General features: G+C 44.3%; 2 protein-coding genes across 2 annotated transcripts; one reads left to right on the top strand and one right to left on the bottom strand.

The window, feature by feature from the left end:
- The first annotated feature begins 385 nt into the window (after positions 1-385).
- LOC109786866 (uncharacterized) lies at positions 386-3,059 on the top strand. Its single transcript, XM_020345430.3, has 2 exons — positions 386-1,825; positions 2,252-3,059. Exons 1-2 carry the CDS (start codon positions 429-431, stop codon positions 2,259-2,261), a joined length of 1,407 nt encoding a protein of 468 aa, XP_020201019.1. The 5' UTR covers positions 386-428; the 3' UTR covers positions 2,262-3,059.
- Positions 3,060-8,316: 5,257 nt separating this feature from the next.
- On the bottom strand, positions 8,317-13,682 carry LOC109786868 (uncharacterized). Its single transcript, XM_020345431.4, has 3 exons — positions 13,356-13,682; positions 11,276-12,668; positions 8,317-8,621 (listed from the first exon to the last, which is right to left on the bottom strand). Exons 2-3 carry the CDS (start codon positions 12,617-12,619, stop codon positions 8,553-8,555), a joined length of 1,413 nt encoding a protein of 470 aa, XP_020201020.1. The 5' UTR covers positions 12,620-12,668; positions 13,356-13,682; the 3' UTR covers positions 8,317-8,552.
- Between the last annotated feature and the right edge of the window lie 2,952 nt (positions 13,683-16,634).

Below are 16,634 nucleotides of genomic sequence, written 5' to 3'. Positions count from 1 at the left end.
CGCACACATACTAGTTATCATTGTTGGACATATTCCTGTGCTTCCTCAAGTCCTTGGTCGGGATGTGGTCGTGTGACAGTGAGTTATATGGAAAGTTGGAAACTAAGCAATCAGCAAGGCCCGAGCTAAAAAAAAAAAGAAAGGAAGAGCAAACTAAGCAATCAACAAGGCCCGAGTTAAGGCCCACGTTCTAGGCCCTTATCAAACTTTACCTCATACAAACTCTCTAATCAAGCCAAGCGGGGCTAGGCAGGGTAGATAGATCTGGAACGTCCAGTATTTGCGATCGCCCCGTTTTACTGTTAATACCGCCTCTATATCATTAGATCGAGATCGAGATCTCCTATCTCGCAGTGATATCCCTCCAGCGCCTCCCTCTTTTCTCGCGAAACCCTAGCCTAACCCACCCCTGCGCCGACCCATCAGCCATGGCCGTGGCTGGATCTGACCAGGCTGCTGGCTGGATGATGCTGGACCGCTTCGTCTACCGCAGGGACGAGGACGGCGACAGCGGCTTCCCGGACGAATCTACGGCGCCCCTCAGGGCCACCTCGTCAACCTCTCTCGGCAGGCCTTTCGAGGTCGCCATCCTGCACGCCGAGCCCCCCGCCGTCTCCCGTCTCTACGAGCGGTGGCCCGGCGGCACCAAAGGAAAATACAGCTCCAGCACCTGCACCGCGCTCATGGCCGCGCACCGTGACCTCATCCTCTTCCAGCTCGTCTCCATGGCAGGTGATATCACGCATGACCACTTTGTCTGCATAGCATGCTCGGATCCTGCAGCTGGGCCGCACATGGAGCTCAAACGGCTCCCCCTTTGCACCATACCCATGGTCTTACCTCCGTGCTGTGAGGAAGACACGGAGGGAACTTCTTCTTGTGAGGAAGACACGGAGGGAACTCCATGTTCCGAGGAAGACACGGAGGGAACCACTATGCGGCGGGTGTTTTTCCCCAACACCGTAGGGCTCATTCGCGGATCATCCCCTGGCCATGAAGAAGAGTTTGCCGTCGCACAGCTGGCTATGGTCACCCAGATACGAGGCGCCTACCAGATGGAAGCTGAAGTGTGCGTACTCCGCTCACGTGTGTCGGCTCCTGACGATGCTGGCATGTGGGAGGTTCAAAAGATACCTATTCAGCATAAGACTTATGAATTCCGGGCCCTGGATAATTGGTTGACGGAAGCTGTCATCACATTCAACAAATATATCTGCTGGATTTCCTACTACACAGGAGGTATTCTATTCTATGATATATTTGCAGAAACACCCAACATTTTTTATCTACGGTTACCTACCGCTCACCGTCCTAGAAAAATGCAAGAAAGAGGTTTAGAGATGAACCATAGCCTCTGTGTCACCGGCGTTGGAGGTGATCTTCTCAAATACACTTCTGTTGTTCGCCATGATCAAAAACTCTGCGGCCCACTTAAACCTCGTACAGGTTATACCATCGTCACTGATACTTTGAGCATAACGGAGAGTGGTGATGTAAACTGCTTCCACGAAAGGGTAAAGATAGCTTTTGAATTGTGGCGTTACAACACCTCTGAATGTCTCCCGCGTGAAGGCCTGATGTACCCTCTTGTGAGCATGGACAACCCTAGTAGTGTGCACTATTTGATCTCTGAGGAAGGAGATAAGATTGACAAGGTTTCCATGGTTACGTTGGATATGATTACTCAGAAAGTCACTTCAATTGTTCCATATATTAAAGGAGAGGAAGACCTCTGTGGCCAAGATGCTGACATGGTTAAAGAAAAGTCACACCTTCTCACGTCCTTCCTTCCATCCGAGTTCCCCAAGTTCTTGAATCTCACAAGGTATTGATTGATCTGCGCGCTGGATTTTTTTTCCTTTTAAAACATTTTAGATACAATAAGTCAGTGATAGAGTGCAGACTCTGTAAAGTTCAGTTTGAAGCAGGCCCTCACTATTATTGTGACACGATATCCCTATGGCGCTATCTATGTCATTTATAGTGTAATCTCTTGTCATGCCGCCTTTTGAAGTTATCAGTACAATTGCAACCTAGCAGTTGTAGTTCAGGTCTATGTGCATATATTACTTCTTCGGAAATTTAGTTCTACTCCGAAGCTAAAGCTATGATAACTTAGTTGCCTTAAGAAAAAATTGGAACAACCAATTTATGTCCAGGTCCAAATCAAGTGTTAAAATATTGAGTGCAATTCCTCTGGTTATTTGGTTAGAGCATTTGCTGACTAAAGTTATCTGATTTATGCTTTCAGGGATCGCTGAAGCATCCAGAATCTTGGGGATTCTGTGCAAGTAGGTGTCAGTTCCATCATTGGATTGCCATGATATGTTCTGCTGTGGAGAATAGAGTGGCGAGGTGTTAATCCATCTGATGATCACATGGATTTGTTGAGGAGATGGTCCTGTGAGTTGCTGAAGTTTAGATTTCGTGTGTGGTCTATCTACTTGCTGTGTCAGTCTTGTTAGTTTCCAAACTTGTATGGGACCCCAGTTTCGTTGGGCGCTAAGAGATACGGGCTTCTGTAGTTTGATCAACTTGATAATGGTGTTTTGAACTTTTATTTCTAAGTATCAATAGTTCCCTGAGTTCTTGAATGGCCATCTCAGTTATTATGACAGTGATGTCTCTTTTGCTCAATGCCTCTATCCCAGTTATTATCATTGAATAGGGCATTAGGAAGCAAAGTGAGTTCACCTTCCTGGACAGTCCTCACGCCATTGCCACTGCCACTGTTATGTCAGATTGCAAAGTTTATTTTTGATATAGATGTATCAACCGCTTGCCTCCTTTTCTCGGTGTATGTGACTGGGCTCTGCTTTTTTAGGAGTAGTGTAGGAGCAAATTAACATGCTAGTTTGCTCTGGTTTGACTAATTAAAATTGATGCTAGAATACTACTATCGATCACTTAGAGAGAGGCTAGTTGATTCGCTGATAGATGCACTTGATGAGCAAGGTGAAACAACCAGATGCAGGCCCTGAGAAGAAAAGCTGTTGTAATGTGAGAGCCATTAGGCAATTAGCTAGAGTAACTACTATGCTCTCTTTTTTTGTGTAGGGAAAAAACTAGTATGTTCTTAGTAGTATGTACTCTGGATCAGCAGCAACAACATTATACTGTATTTGATATGTATTCTAGATCAAGTTTTGAATTAAATATGTTATGTCCAAAACGAAATGTGTAAATACTACTCCCTCCGTCCCAAAATATAAGAACGTTTTTAACACTAGCATAGTGTCAAAAACGTTCTTATATTCTGGGATAGAGGGAGTAAAAAAGAGTGAGTGGTTCCCGCAAAAAAAAAAGAGTGAGTGATTGAGTTTTGACAGATCCGCTGGATGAAGAGAAGTTTAATCCTCAGACGATAGCCTTTTCAGGGATAAGAGATTACGATTTGAGATTATAGGGTGGGGTGTCTGCTATCCCTTCAGATAGTTTTCCAGAAAGTTGTTGCTCTAAATAAGTGTGCCCCATTTTTGTGCATTACTACCTCCTTTCGGGTTTATAGGGCTCAATTCAAAAATCTCACCAACCAAGATAGATGATGAGTGGTGGAATAATTTTCGTGGTTTGTAAAGGAAACTCAATTAATGCGCTCGTTTTCCTCAAAAGATTGTGTTTACCAATGCATTAATTGCAATGCATAGATGCATGAAGTACATGCATTGGTCAAGTTTCTCATAATTCTTGCATGCAATGAATTAATGCACCTTGAAATCTGAGCATGTAATGGGGAACAATCAAATTGAGACTTATAAAACGGGAAACAAAACTTTTTGAGATAAGCCCTATAAACCGGGAAGGAGGGAGTATGTGATTGGGGGTCAAAATCTGCATGGTATGGTATAGTTTTGGTTGTGAGCATATCTTTTAGTGAACCCTGAAGAAGAATTCTTGTGTTCTCCAGGACTGACTAGCAGCATAAGATGGCTTAAGTTGCCTTAAATCGATGATAATGTGGGTCCTTATTCTGACATTCACCTTACAAGAGAAGTTTTTTTTTCCTGATAATAATGCACGGCGTTGGCTGGCATGTCGCACGCTAGTAGGGGCCCCTTCCAGCCAAAGGGCGTCTGAAGCAGAGCGCGACTGAGCCTGTGCTTGCCTTTGGTCCCATCATTATTTGGCCCCGCGCGCAGAATCAGGTCTGAAGGATAGCGATTGGCTCCCCTTCCTTAAACGACCCAATCATCATCAATATCCTAGATGCTTCAACAAGTGGAAACTTTTCTTTTCTATGCCGCTGTGAAAGACTTGTTTGCATCATGACATGCCTCCGGTAAACAGAGGACACGGAGCTTCAGTTTTTTTTTCAATTGGCGTTGTCAGGCGTCTCCGAATCGTATAATACCGTCAGATTCAGACCTAACATGGCTCAAGATGACTGCGTCAGGATGCGTTACTCATTCTTGATCGAGCTCACACAACAAATGCTAAGATTCCGTGGATTTCATTCAAGGACCCACACACACATGCACCACATGAATTTAAGCGGCCTGCAAACTCAGGGGACGCTGTGAAAGACTTGTTTGCATCATGATATGCCTCCGGTAAACAGAGGACACGGAGCTTCAGTTTTTTTTTCAATTGGCGTTGTCAGGCGTCTCCGAATCGTATAATACCGTCAGATTCAGACCTAACATTGCTCAAGATGACTGCGTCGGGATGCGTTACTCATTCTTGATCGAGCTCACACAACAAATGCTAAGATTCCGTGAATTTCATTCAAGGACCCACACACACCTGCACCACATGAATTTAAGCGGCCTGCAAACTCAGGGGACGCTGTGAAAGACTTGTTTGCATCATGACATGCCTCCGGTAAACAGAGGACACGGAGCTTCAGTTTTTTTTTTCAATTGGCGTTGTCAGGCGTCTCCGAATCGTATAATACCGTCAGATTCAGACCTAACATGGCTCAAGATGACTGTGTCAGGATGCGTTACTCATTCTTGATCGAGCTCACACAACAAATGCTAAGATTCCGTGGATTTCATTCAAGGACCCACACACACCTGCACCACATGAATTTAAGCGGCCTGCAAACTCAGGGGACGCTGTGAAAGACTTGTTTGCATCATGACATGCCTCCGGTAAACAGAGGACACGGAGCTTCAGTTTTTTTTCAATTGGCGTTGTCAGGCGTCTCCGAATCGTATAATACCGTCAGATTCAGACCTAACATGGCTCAAGATGACTGCGTCAGGATGCGTTACTCATTCTTGATCGAGCTCACACAACAAATGCTAAGATTCCGTGGATTTCATTCAAGGACCCACACACACCTGCACCACATGAATTTAAGCGGCCTGCAAACTCAGGGGACGCTGTGAAAGACTTGTTTGCATCATGACATGCCTCCGGTAAACAGAGGACACGGAGCTCCAGTTTTTTTTTTCAATTGGCGTTGTCAGGCGTCTCCGAATCGTATAATACCGTCAGATTCAGACCTAACATGGCTCAAGATGACTGCGTCAGGATGCGTTACTCATTCTTGATCGAGCTCACACAACAAATGCTAAGATTCCGTGGATTTCATTCAAGGACCCACACACACCTGCACCACATGAATTTAAGCGGCCTGCAAACTCAGGGGACGCTGTGAAAGACTTGTTTGCATCATGACATGCCTCCGGTAAACAGAGGACACGGAGCTTCAGTTTTTTTTTTCAATTGGCGTTGTCAGGCGTCTCCGGATCGTATAATACCGTCAGATTCAGACCTAACATGGCTCAAGATGACTGCGTCAGGATGCGTTACTCATTCTTGATCGAGCTCACACAACAAATGCTAAGATTCCGTGGATTTCATTCAAGGACCCACACACACCTGCACCACATGAATTTAAGCGGCCTGCAAACTCAGGGGACGCTGTGAAAGACTTGTTTGCATCATGACATGCCTCCGGTAAACAGAGGACACGGAGCTTCAGTTTTTTTTCAATTGGCGTTGTCAGGCGTCTCCGAATCGTATAATACCGTCAGATTCAGACCTAACATGGCTCAAGATGACTGCGTCAGGATGCGTTACTCATTCTTGATCGAGCTCACACAACAAATGCTAAGATTCCGTGGATTTCATTCAAGGACCCACACACACCTGCACCACATGAATTTAAGCGGCCTGCAAACTCAGGGGACGCTGTGAAAGACTTGTTTGCATCATGACATGCCTCCGGTAAACAGAGGACACGGAGCTCCAGTTTTTTTTTTCAATTGGCGTTGTCAGGCGTCTCCGAATCGTATAATACCGTCAGATTCAGACCTAACATGGCTCAAGATGACTGCGTCAGGATGCGTTACTCATTCTTGATCGAGCTCACACAACAAATGCTAAGATTCCGTGGATTTCATTCAAGGACCCACACACACCTGCACCACATGAATTTAAGCGGCCTGCAAACTCAGGGGACGCTGTGAAAGACTTGTTTGCATCATGACATGCCTCCGGTAAACAGAGGACACGGAGCTTCAGTTTTTTTTTTCAATTGGCGTTGTCAGGCGTCTCCGAATCGTATAATACCGTCAGATTCAGACCTAACATGGCTCAAGATGACTGCGTCAGGATGCGTTACTCATTCTTGATCGAGCTCACACAACAAATGCTAAGATTCCGTGGATTTCATTCAAGGACCCACACACACCTGCACCACATGAATTTAAGCGGCCTGCAAACTCAGGGGACGCTGTGAAAGACTTGTTTGCATCATGACATGCCTCCGGTAAACAGAGGACACGGAGCTTCAGTTTTTTTTTTCAATTGGCGTTGTCAGGCGTCTCCGAATCGTATAATACCGTCAGATTCAGACCTAACATGGCTCAAGATGACTGCGTCAGGATGCGTTACTCATTCTTGATCGAGCTCACACAACAAATGCTAAGATTCCGTGGATTTCATTCAAGGACCCACACACACCTGCACCACATGAATTTAAGCGGCCTGCAAACTCAGGGGACGCTGTGAAAGACTTGTTTGCATCATGACATGCCTCCGGTAAACAGAGGACACGGAGCTTCAGTTTTTTTTTTCAATTGGCGTTGTCAGGCGTCTCCGGATCGTATAATACCGTCAGATTCAGACCTAACATGGCTCAAGATGACTGCGTCAGGATGCGTTACTCATTCTTGATCGAGCTCACACAACAAATGCTAAGATTCCGTGGATTTCATTCAAGGACCCACACACACATGCACCACATGAATTTAAGCGGCCTGCAAACTCAGGGGACGCTGTGAAAGACTTGTTTGCATCATGACATGCCTCCGGTAAACAGAGGACACGGAGCTTCAGTTTTTTTTTTCAATTGGCGTTGTCAGGCGTCTCCGAATCGTATAATACCGTCAGATTCACACCTAACATGGCTCAAGATGACTGCGTCAGGATGCGTTACTCATTCTTGATCGAGCTCACACAACAAATGCTAAGATTCCGTGGATTTCATTCAAGGACCCACACACACCTGCACCACATGAATTTAAGCGGCCTGCAAACTCAGGGGACGCTGTGAAAGACTTGTTTGCATCATGACATGCCTCCGGTAAACAGAGGACACGGAGCTTCAGTTTTTTTTTCAATTGGCGTTATCAGGCGTCTCCGAATCGTATAATACCGTCAGATTCAGACCTAACATGGCTCAAGATGACTGCGTCAGGATGCGTTACTCATTCTTGATCGAGCTCACACAACAAATGCTAAGATTCCGTGGATTTCATTCAAGGACCCACACACACATGCACCACATGAATTTAAGCGGCCTGCAAACTCAGGGGACGCTGTGAAAGACTTGTTTGCATCATGACATGCCTCCGATAAACAGAGGACACGGAGCTTCAGTTTTTTTTTTCAATTGGCGTTGTCAGGCGTCTCCGAATCGTATAATACCGTCAGATTCAGACTTAACATGGCTCAAGATGACTGCGTCAGGATGCGTTACTCATTCTTGATCGAGCTCACACAACAAATGCTAAGATTCCGTGGATTTCATTTAAGGACCCACACACACCTGCACCACATGAATTTAAGCGGCCTGCAAACTCAGGGGACGCTGTGAAAGACTTGTTTGCATCATGACATGCCTCCGGTAAACAGAGGACACGGAGCTTCAGTTTTTTTTTCAATTGGCGTTGTCAGTCGTCTCCGAATCGTATAATACCGTCAGATTCAGACCTAACATGGCTCAAGATGACTGCGTCAAGATGCGTTACTCATTCTTGATCGAGCTCACACAACAAATGCTAAGATTCCGTGGATTTCATCCAAGGACCCACACACACCTGCACCACATGAATTTAAGCGGCCTGCAAACTCAGGGGACGGTGGATTTCTAACAATTTCCCATTAAAAGTAACACAGATTCCAGAATGTTCGCTAACACGCAGGAAGATGCAAACAGGCCCAATTGTTAACTAAGTCCTCCCAAGACCAGAGACGAAAACTTTGATGGACAGAACAAGATGGGATCAAGCAGCTCCAATTTCTCAGGGATTCTATCTCATCCATACAGAAGGCCTGACCTTACGACGCTCTGGCGCACACTTCACTTGACCCTTGATCTAGAAATCTTCTTCCTCCACCATTTCAATCGTAAGTCTACTCACTAACCTCATCACGTCAGCCGGTGCCTGCAATACGGTAAGCCAATGATAAATTAGTGAAAAAGCTCCCGCATGATCATTATGGAATTATTCTGCAAGTACAATGACCCTACAAATTAGTTGATTGGCTTTCTAAACATCATGGTGAATTAACACACATATAATGTCACAAGTCACCATTCTTACAAAAATAATAATGGCGAATTAATAAAAATCTGTTTTCTCATGCAGATTCGCCCATATATCTCAAGGTTATTTCAGCAATATATCCAGGTTACCAACGACAACAAAAACACAGTCCGCATCTTTTAAATGCCAGACATGGAAAATGAAAGATAACAACGTAGTGAAATCCCATAAATTTCGTGCCTATGAATATTGAAGTAGCCATACCAAGTGCATCAAATGAACTTAAATAATAAGGACATGCATCATATAATCGGGCTAGCCCAGTTCGACAAAAAGAAAGACAAGCGAACCGCAGGCCAACTCCTTAGCCCAGGAGCGTTCTCCATGACCAGGAAACAAATGTAAAGTGGCTAGTGGTATGGCACTGTCAAATACAAACGATTGGGAAGTATCTAAGCTTGCCAATTCCAGAAGGGAGGATAAAGAATGCAAGTTCCAGCTTCTCAAGGATAATGATAGAAAGAAGTGTTCAGGTTTGTCTGAGAAATACCACTGAACATGGTAAACAGGTCTTGGGTCAAATCAGTTGTGCAGGCCCTCCCCACCTATAACCATAAGAGTCCTCAAGTCATCGGCAAGCCTCTGTGAGGATCTTATGCAAATTATGAGGATTGTTTGGTGGGGTGACGAGGAAGACGGAAGAAAAGCCCGTTGGTGGTTGTGGGAAAAACTTACAAAAGTCAGAGCAATGGACTTAAAATATCTGAGATCGTTCAACCAAGCCCTTCTCGCTCGGCAGGCATGGAGATTAATCGAATTCCAGGACAGACTCTGCACTAGAATACTAAAAGCTCGCTGCTACCCAAACAGGGATTTAGGAACGCATTGACCGTTTGGCAGGGAATCGAGCATGGTTCAGATTTGCTGAAAAATAGTGACATCTAGTGAATCGGCTCAGGTAGAAAAGTGAGGCTGTGGAGGGACAATTGAATACCACATGGCAACCTTGAACTCTCTGCCAATACATGACACTCACGGCTTCGCCTGGATATCAGACCTCTTCATCCACTAGACCGAACCGAGAGAGGCTGCTATGCAACCTGATCTGGAAACGAAAGTACCGCCAAATGTGCTTGGAAGCTGGCAACAAATTCTGGATTCTTTGGCTGTCCAAAGAAACCGATGGCGGCAGAATATGGATGTTCTTCCTACCTGCAACATCTGTGGGACAGGGGAGGGAGATGGATATCATGCTGTAATGCTGTGTATGAAAGCAAGGTCCCTGAGATGTGCCCTTCGGTTAGACTGGAACTTGCAGGCTGACAGAGAGTTGACTCATAAAGACTGAGGCTGGGCACTTATGGCTTTGAGCAAACTAAATGAAGGGGTGTGCGCCAAGCCGCTATTCCTTTGGTGCAGAGCATGCCATTTACGAAATGATACAATCTTTGGCAAAGGAGATGCAACGACCCAAGCCTCAGTCCAGTTTAGTAAGAGCTACCATTAGAGCATGGAGTTCACACCCTGGCACCAAGACCCTGGATATTCAAGACAAATCAGCAACTAACATGTAGACCATCAGGTCTGTGAATACAAGTGATCGACCTATCAACAGGTTGTTCGGATCGGAACTGAATTTGAACAGACACAGCCTTCATGACTGAAACGGGCAAAAGCTCATTGGGAGCAGTGCTGCGCTCCTCTTCAGGCAACATCATTTGGTCAGAGTATGGCAGCGTCTGTATATGTCAATAGTGCAGGAAGGACAGAAGCTCTAGCATGCATGGAAGGCGTGAGAGGCATCATTGGCATTGCCAACCTCCCGGTGATCACTGGCAGTGTTACTGTGCTTGTGATTTGGGCTAGCTGAGGAAGAAAAGGATGGATCAGCCTTCAAGGGGGTCTACTTGGAAAGTAATCATCTGTTGAATCAACTATCAGGTTACAAGGTTCTACAGCTGCACAGGAAGGAGGATGGCGTTGCCCATCAATTAGCTAGGGCTAGCCAGGAAGGGTGTCTTGAGTGATAATATGATATTTGATGGAGCTCCAACCAGTGTGCTGGATCCAACCTTCGAACCATACTCAAAAGCTGGTGACAAATGGTGTAGTAGCAAGGATGACAAGTACGTAATAGCTAATCTATTGTAGCAAAAGATGAATACACAAATTAATTGGTGCTGCAACAGAGCTATATTTTACTAATATTGTAATTAGGCTTCAATTTTACATGCTCACTTTCTGTATTGGCAATAAGATAAATTTCTAATAAAAAAACACAATGTTATCATAATTTTGATCTTCCACAATACCAGGCAACGAGGGCTGGAGTTTTGTTCTAAAACACTAAGGCAACAACCTGTTCGTGAAGTTAAGAGGAAACGCAAACTTTAAGGCACCATCCTAAACTTTAGCTCAGTGGACTTTGCTATTGTCATAAAAAATAACAGCTATTTCGATTATCCAACACTGAGATTAGGAATGTAGCAAAAAACTAACAGTATTCAGCAAAACTTAATTTATGGACAGATAAATATACAAGATAGAAATACCTGTGTTAAGTACGTGGGGAACCTGGAGGAAATGAAACTCCTTAGGAGATGAGACTTTTCCTCAATCATGTCAGCATCTGGGCCACTGGGGCTGCCTTCTTCTCTTGAAATATATGGATCAACTGCGAGCACTTTCTTGGTACTTAACTGAATTGTGACCAGAGAAAGCTTGCTGTTTTCTTCTTCAGCAGACTCTGAGACCAAAAAGTATGCGATGTTGGAATTCAGCATGCTCACAAGAGGGAACATCAGGATATCACGCGGCAGACCTATACGTCTGTTTAAAGCCCACAGCGCTTCAGATGTGATGGCCACATGCTCATCCCATGACCCATCTAAGGAGGACAAAGTATAGGAGTGAATGGTGAAACTAGAACCTTTCCCAAGTGGCCCAAACGGCTCCCCATCAGAGCGGATAACATCAGTGAATTTGAGAACAGAGTTATTTCTGCCCTTTTTGCTCATCTCCATCGTGGGGCACACACTGCGGTTCACCTCATAGAATGCTTTGCCTTGAGCTGAACTTCTAGGACGGTCAACAATAGGCAATCTGAGGTATAAGATATTGGGCTTTTCTTCAAGTACATCATAAGCTAGCATACCGCCTCTGTAATAGTTGATCCAACAAATGTAAGAGTTGAATGTGATGACAGCATCAGTTGACCAATAGTATAACTCCTTATGCTCATCCTCCTTATGGCCGATTGGTATCTTCCTCACATCCCATTTGCCATCCCCATCATTACCAGATACAAGTGAGCGGAACACACAAACTTCTGCTTCCATCTTGAGCGTGCCAGGTATTTCGCTGACCATAGCCAGCTGCGCCACTGCAAATTCCGCTTCAACGCTTTTGCCATGGCCTCGGATGAGTCCTACAGTGTGCGGGAAGAACAGACGCTGCTCAGCCACTGCCTTGTCCTCTTCCTCTCCAAAAGGGAAGATCATTGGCTTGTTGCAGACAGGGAGCCGTCTGAGCTGCAGGGACGGCTTAGTCTCACACGACGCTACACAGATAAAGTGGTCTTGTATGATCGGTAAGAGACCGTCCTCGCCCAATCTTCCAAAAGAAGTTTGCCTGAAGAGAACCAGATCACTGTGGGCGGCCACGAGCTCGGTTCCCTTGGCATTCTCCGACTTTGTACCGTCAGGCCACCGCATGTAGAAGCGGGAGATGGCCGGGGGCTTGGCAGGGAGGAAGAGGATGTCAAACTTGCTGCAAAGAGAGGTGCGCGAACTTGCCCTCAAAGGCGCCTTGGAATCGTCTAGGAAGGGACTGCCCTCTTCCTCGTCATCCCTGTGGAAGACAAAGCGGTCGAGCATCATCCAGCTGGATCCAGCCATGGCCACTGATCAGAAGATTAAAACAGGTTTAGGTAGCTTCTGCCTCTGCCTGCGAGAAGAGGGAACTGACTCAGCACCATGAAAACATTTGCCACTCTCTCAAGAAAAATTACTACTCAAAACGTTGCCGTTGAGAAATTAATTATCCAGAATACTAGGCATTACTATGTACTACTAACTAGCTGAGGTTGCCAGAAGAACAAAAGAACAATTTTACCATTACCTTCTTCAAAAGATGAAGTGAGTCAGATAATGTCTACAGAGATGCAAGATGTCATAATAATGCCCGGCAGAGAAACGCCAAAATAATGCACAGTAGAGAAAATGGAAACAGGCCGCACCCTCGCACATCATTTGCACGCAAAAAGGGACTACAATGAGCTAGATGGAGAACTTGAATTGCGGATTGCGGATCGTCCTTTTTTACGAAAACAAGGTTAAATTGACAGATGTGTGAGGTGTGGTAAGGTGAGAGCTGGCTGTACAATGACGAGCACGCTCTTTTCCCTGCCCTTGCGTGCATTTGGTATACTGAAAGGACCATGGGAGGTAGAATTTGCATCAACAGCATTACGACAACGTTTGCCACTCTAAAAACCACCAACTTTTAACAGATCGACTTTGCCAGAACACCACTAGTTGAAAAATTTCGCTGTCCAGACAGAACACCCACCAGGCATTATCATGTAAGTAGTGCTAACCTACCGGAGCAACAGAAGAAGACGTCTGCCCTTACCTTCTTCAGCGGCAGCAGTTGGGGCAGCCGAGCAGCCTGCGGTGGCTGGTGCGACCCGGCGGACCGAGTGTGCAGATCACGGGGAGCGCCGGGGAGACGGAGGGGGGGTGGAGGTCGAGCGCCGTCGCGCGCCGCTTCCGCGGCTCGCCGGCCCGGTGTTGAAGCGGATTCCGCCCGCCGCCTCGCCTGTCGCCTCGCACGGTGGAGCTCGAGCGGAGTGGCGCCGCGGGTTTCTAGGGTTTGGAGGGCTGGGAAGGGGAGGAGGGGAAGGACGAGGATTCTCTACCGTGCCCAGCGGCACGGTACTCTGCCGTGCCTTCTTACCCAGCGTACGCATTGGTATTGGGCCTATCAGCCTATGGGTCAGAAATTAGAACTAACCAGCCCAGCCGTTCATGGTTCATCTATGCACAGTTTAACTAGAGTAATTACCTACTTATTATTGGGAATAAAATGTTAAATTTTAATTAGCAATACACATGAGCAACATTCTTAAATGAAAATGAACTCGTATTAGAAAAATGGTTTTGCTAAATCTCAGTCATATTCTACGCGGAGCAATTTTTAATATTTAATATTTTTCTCTCTTTTTTTGATTTGTTATTGTTTAATCAGTTTGATTAGTATGTTTTTTTGTCTTTTTTGCGTGCCAATTGTGTAATTGGAGTTGCATACTCGTCGACCACGTGACACTACAGTTGCACACCAGATGCATGCCCGTCACTGCCCTTATGAGCATCTATGAGAGACACGTGAACACATTTACGCCCGCCCAACTGACATGCACCTGTAATTACGTGCGATCCATGGACATGTAACTGCGGCCGCATGAATCCCCCGGATATGGATTTTGGTCAACCAGATTTTCGACAGATATGGTAGCGGATACGGTATCGATAATATCCGACGGATGTGGATTATCCGGGCTTTTTGCAAATTATCTGAGGTTATCAAATAGGATTATCTGATAAATTTAGCCCAAACAACAAGTAGCAGTCTATTTTTTGGTAGGCCGCTCCGCGAGCAAGGAGCACCGCGACGAGAAACAAAAAGGCGCAAAAAATAAAAATAAAAGGACCGATCCAAATGATAAAACAATAATAAGTAATAAAAATTAGGAAAGGGAAATATATAAAATACAAAATTCGCTCCGCATAATATATGACTGAGATACAAAATTGATGTTTTTAAGATAATAATATTTTTGGGGAAAATAATAATACTTAATTACTTTTTTCAAAAAAGTAATAGTTAATTAGTTAATATGCAGGGGTGTGATGCATTAGGTTTTTCTTTTGAGCGGTGTGTGATGTATCAGATTTGCTAGGCTGGTTGGATTCTGGCCCATATCTTCTTTTTTTAGGGGATATTCTGGCCCATACCAGTGCGTACCCTGGGTAGGAAGAAGGCACGGCAGAGTACCGTGCCGTTGGGCACGGTAGAGGAGCCGGATCCGGAGGGGAAAGGGGGGATTGGTGAGGATCGCTGTCGCTGTGACTAGTGAATGTGAATGTGAGATCTGGGATGGTTTTTTACAGTTTGGCCCAATTCCTCACCTGGCTCTCTGTCGCGTGGGCATGGCTATCTTGCGGAAGGACGCGCGCGACATGTGGAGCGTGTCAGAACTAGAATTAGCGACCAACTAATACTTTTGTGATATAAACACTCTTAGGGCCAGTTCTTTTGCTGGCTTATGGAATAAGCTGAAATAAACTGCCCCTTATCCAACTTATTCTAGAAGCTTACTAATTAAAATTTGACTATTAGGCTTAAAAAAATTATTTTTGGTTGGGCTTCTAGAATAAGCTGCCTATCTAGAAGCTCAAAAAAGCCATCAAAAGAACTGACCCTTATATTAGTTTACAGAAGGAGTAGTTTTTAAAAATCAAATATGTGTATATTTGACCAAAATTTTAGAGGAAAGTATCAATACCTACAGTATGAAACACACATCCTACTACTACTACTATATGTATTTTGTTTTGTCAACTTACTAGCACATATGTCCGTGCGTTGCAACGGGAGAGGTATTTTATTTACGACAAACAACGGGAAAGATAATCGATGTGTCGACAAAAAAAGGGTCTCCACAACGGTAGGCGACAGAGCAAGGACTTGCGGTCTTCTCACTGGACATGTCTGGCCCGTGAAATCTTGGTAGTGGTGGGGTTGGTAGGCGTGGCGGCGAGCACCCAACTCGTGCCTTTTTTTTTCTTTCGCGTCCGCCTCTGTCTTGGAGTTGTGCATGCATCCTCATTTGATGGATGTGTGACGACCTTGGGGACACGGTTGCTTCGACCACTCTCCTACGACGGCGTAACTAGATGGATTACTAATTGCAGCGCATAAATCCCGTTTCAAAAGCATAATCAAGTATGAATGTCCCTTCATTATGACGGTTTATTCTCTTTGATTATTTTAGCGCTCACGTATTCACAATTTTTTTCTTCTAATTAGAGCCAATCAACATATTCTCTTTTATTGGCACATGCCCATAATTTTTTTAATTTATATCCAACCAGGAAAGAACAAACGCGCGCCGCTAACCAATGGCCAGCGCAAATATTTAAGAAAATACAATAGCGTCAGATTTATTTATTTATTTATTTATTTGAACATTCCGAGAAATATGAACTGCCAAATATTCTTGGGAACATTAAATTTTTTTCAAAGCCCGGACAGTTTTAAAAAAATGTGATTTTTTTAAAATTCCATATAAATTTGGAAAAACAGAAACAAAATTAGAAATGGGAAAATTTATTGAAATTAAAAAACAATATTCTGAAAACATGAACTTTTATAAAAATTCAAAATTATTGTTTTTTAAGGCTAACATTCAGAACAATTTTTAAAAATGTTTACTTAGAACCAAACATGATTTTGTTTTTGTGAAATTTTCACTAAAATAGGAAATTTTTTTGAATATGGAACATTTTATGAAATATTAATTTTATTAAACATCTCGAACTATTCTGAAATAGTTTTTTTAAATGTCACATTTTTTAAAAGTTCAGGAAATTCTGAAACTATATATTTTTAAGTTTCTAATATTTTCCAAAACAGGAATAAATTTGTAATGCTGATTTTTTTGAATATTTGAACAAAAGTTAAAATCCAGAATATATTTTGCATATTTTTATTTCATAGAAAAATAAAAATAAAGAAGGGGAAAAGGGAAATGAAATAGAAACAGAACACTGAAAAGTAAAAACGGGCCGGCCCAGTCATGGGCGACCTATGCGTACCTTCAACTATTTGTCGCCCCGTGCGACAAATAAG

The sequence above is a fragment of the Aegilops tauschii genome, chromosome 3 (assembly GCF_002575655.3).
Source record: "Aegilops tauschii subsp. strangulata cultivar AL8/78 chromosome 3, Aet v6.0, whole genome shotgun sequence".
In the NCBI taxonomy this organism is placed as follows: Eukaryota; Viridiplantae; Streptophyta; class Magnoliopsida; order Poales; family Poaceae; genus Aegilops; species Aegilops tauschii.
The sequence above is the reverse complement of the archived record's forward strand: the minus strand, read 5'-3'. Positions and strand labels throughout refer to the sequence as shown.

What these genes read in the sequence shown, in the direction of transcription:
- LOC109786868 (XM_020345431.4), bottom strand. Translation starts at nt 12,619, where the DNA reads ATGGCTGGATCCAGCTGGATGATGCTCGACCGCTTTGTCTTCCACAGG. An exon ending in TCCCCACGTACTTAACACAG is followed by an intron (nt 8,622 to 11,275) that starts GTATTTCTATCT and finishes ACCGTATTGCAG; the next exon opens with GCACCGGCTGACGTGATGAG.
- LOC109786866 (XM_020345430.3), top strand. Translation starts at nt 429, where the DNA reads ATGGCCGTGGCTGGATCTGACCAGGCTGCTGGCTGGATGATGCTGGAC.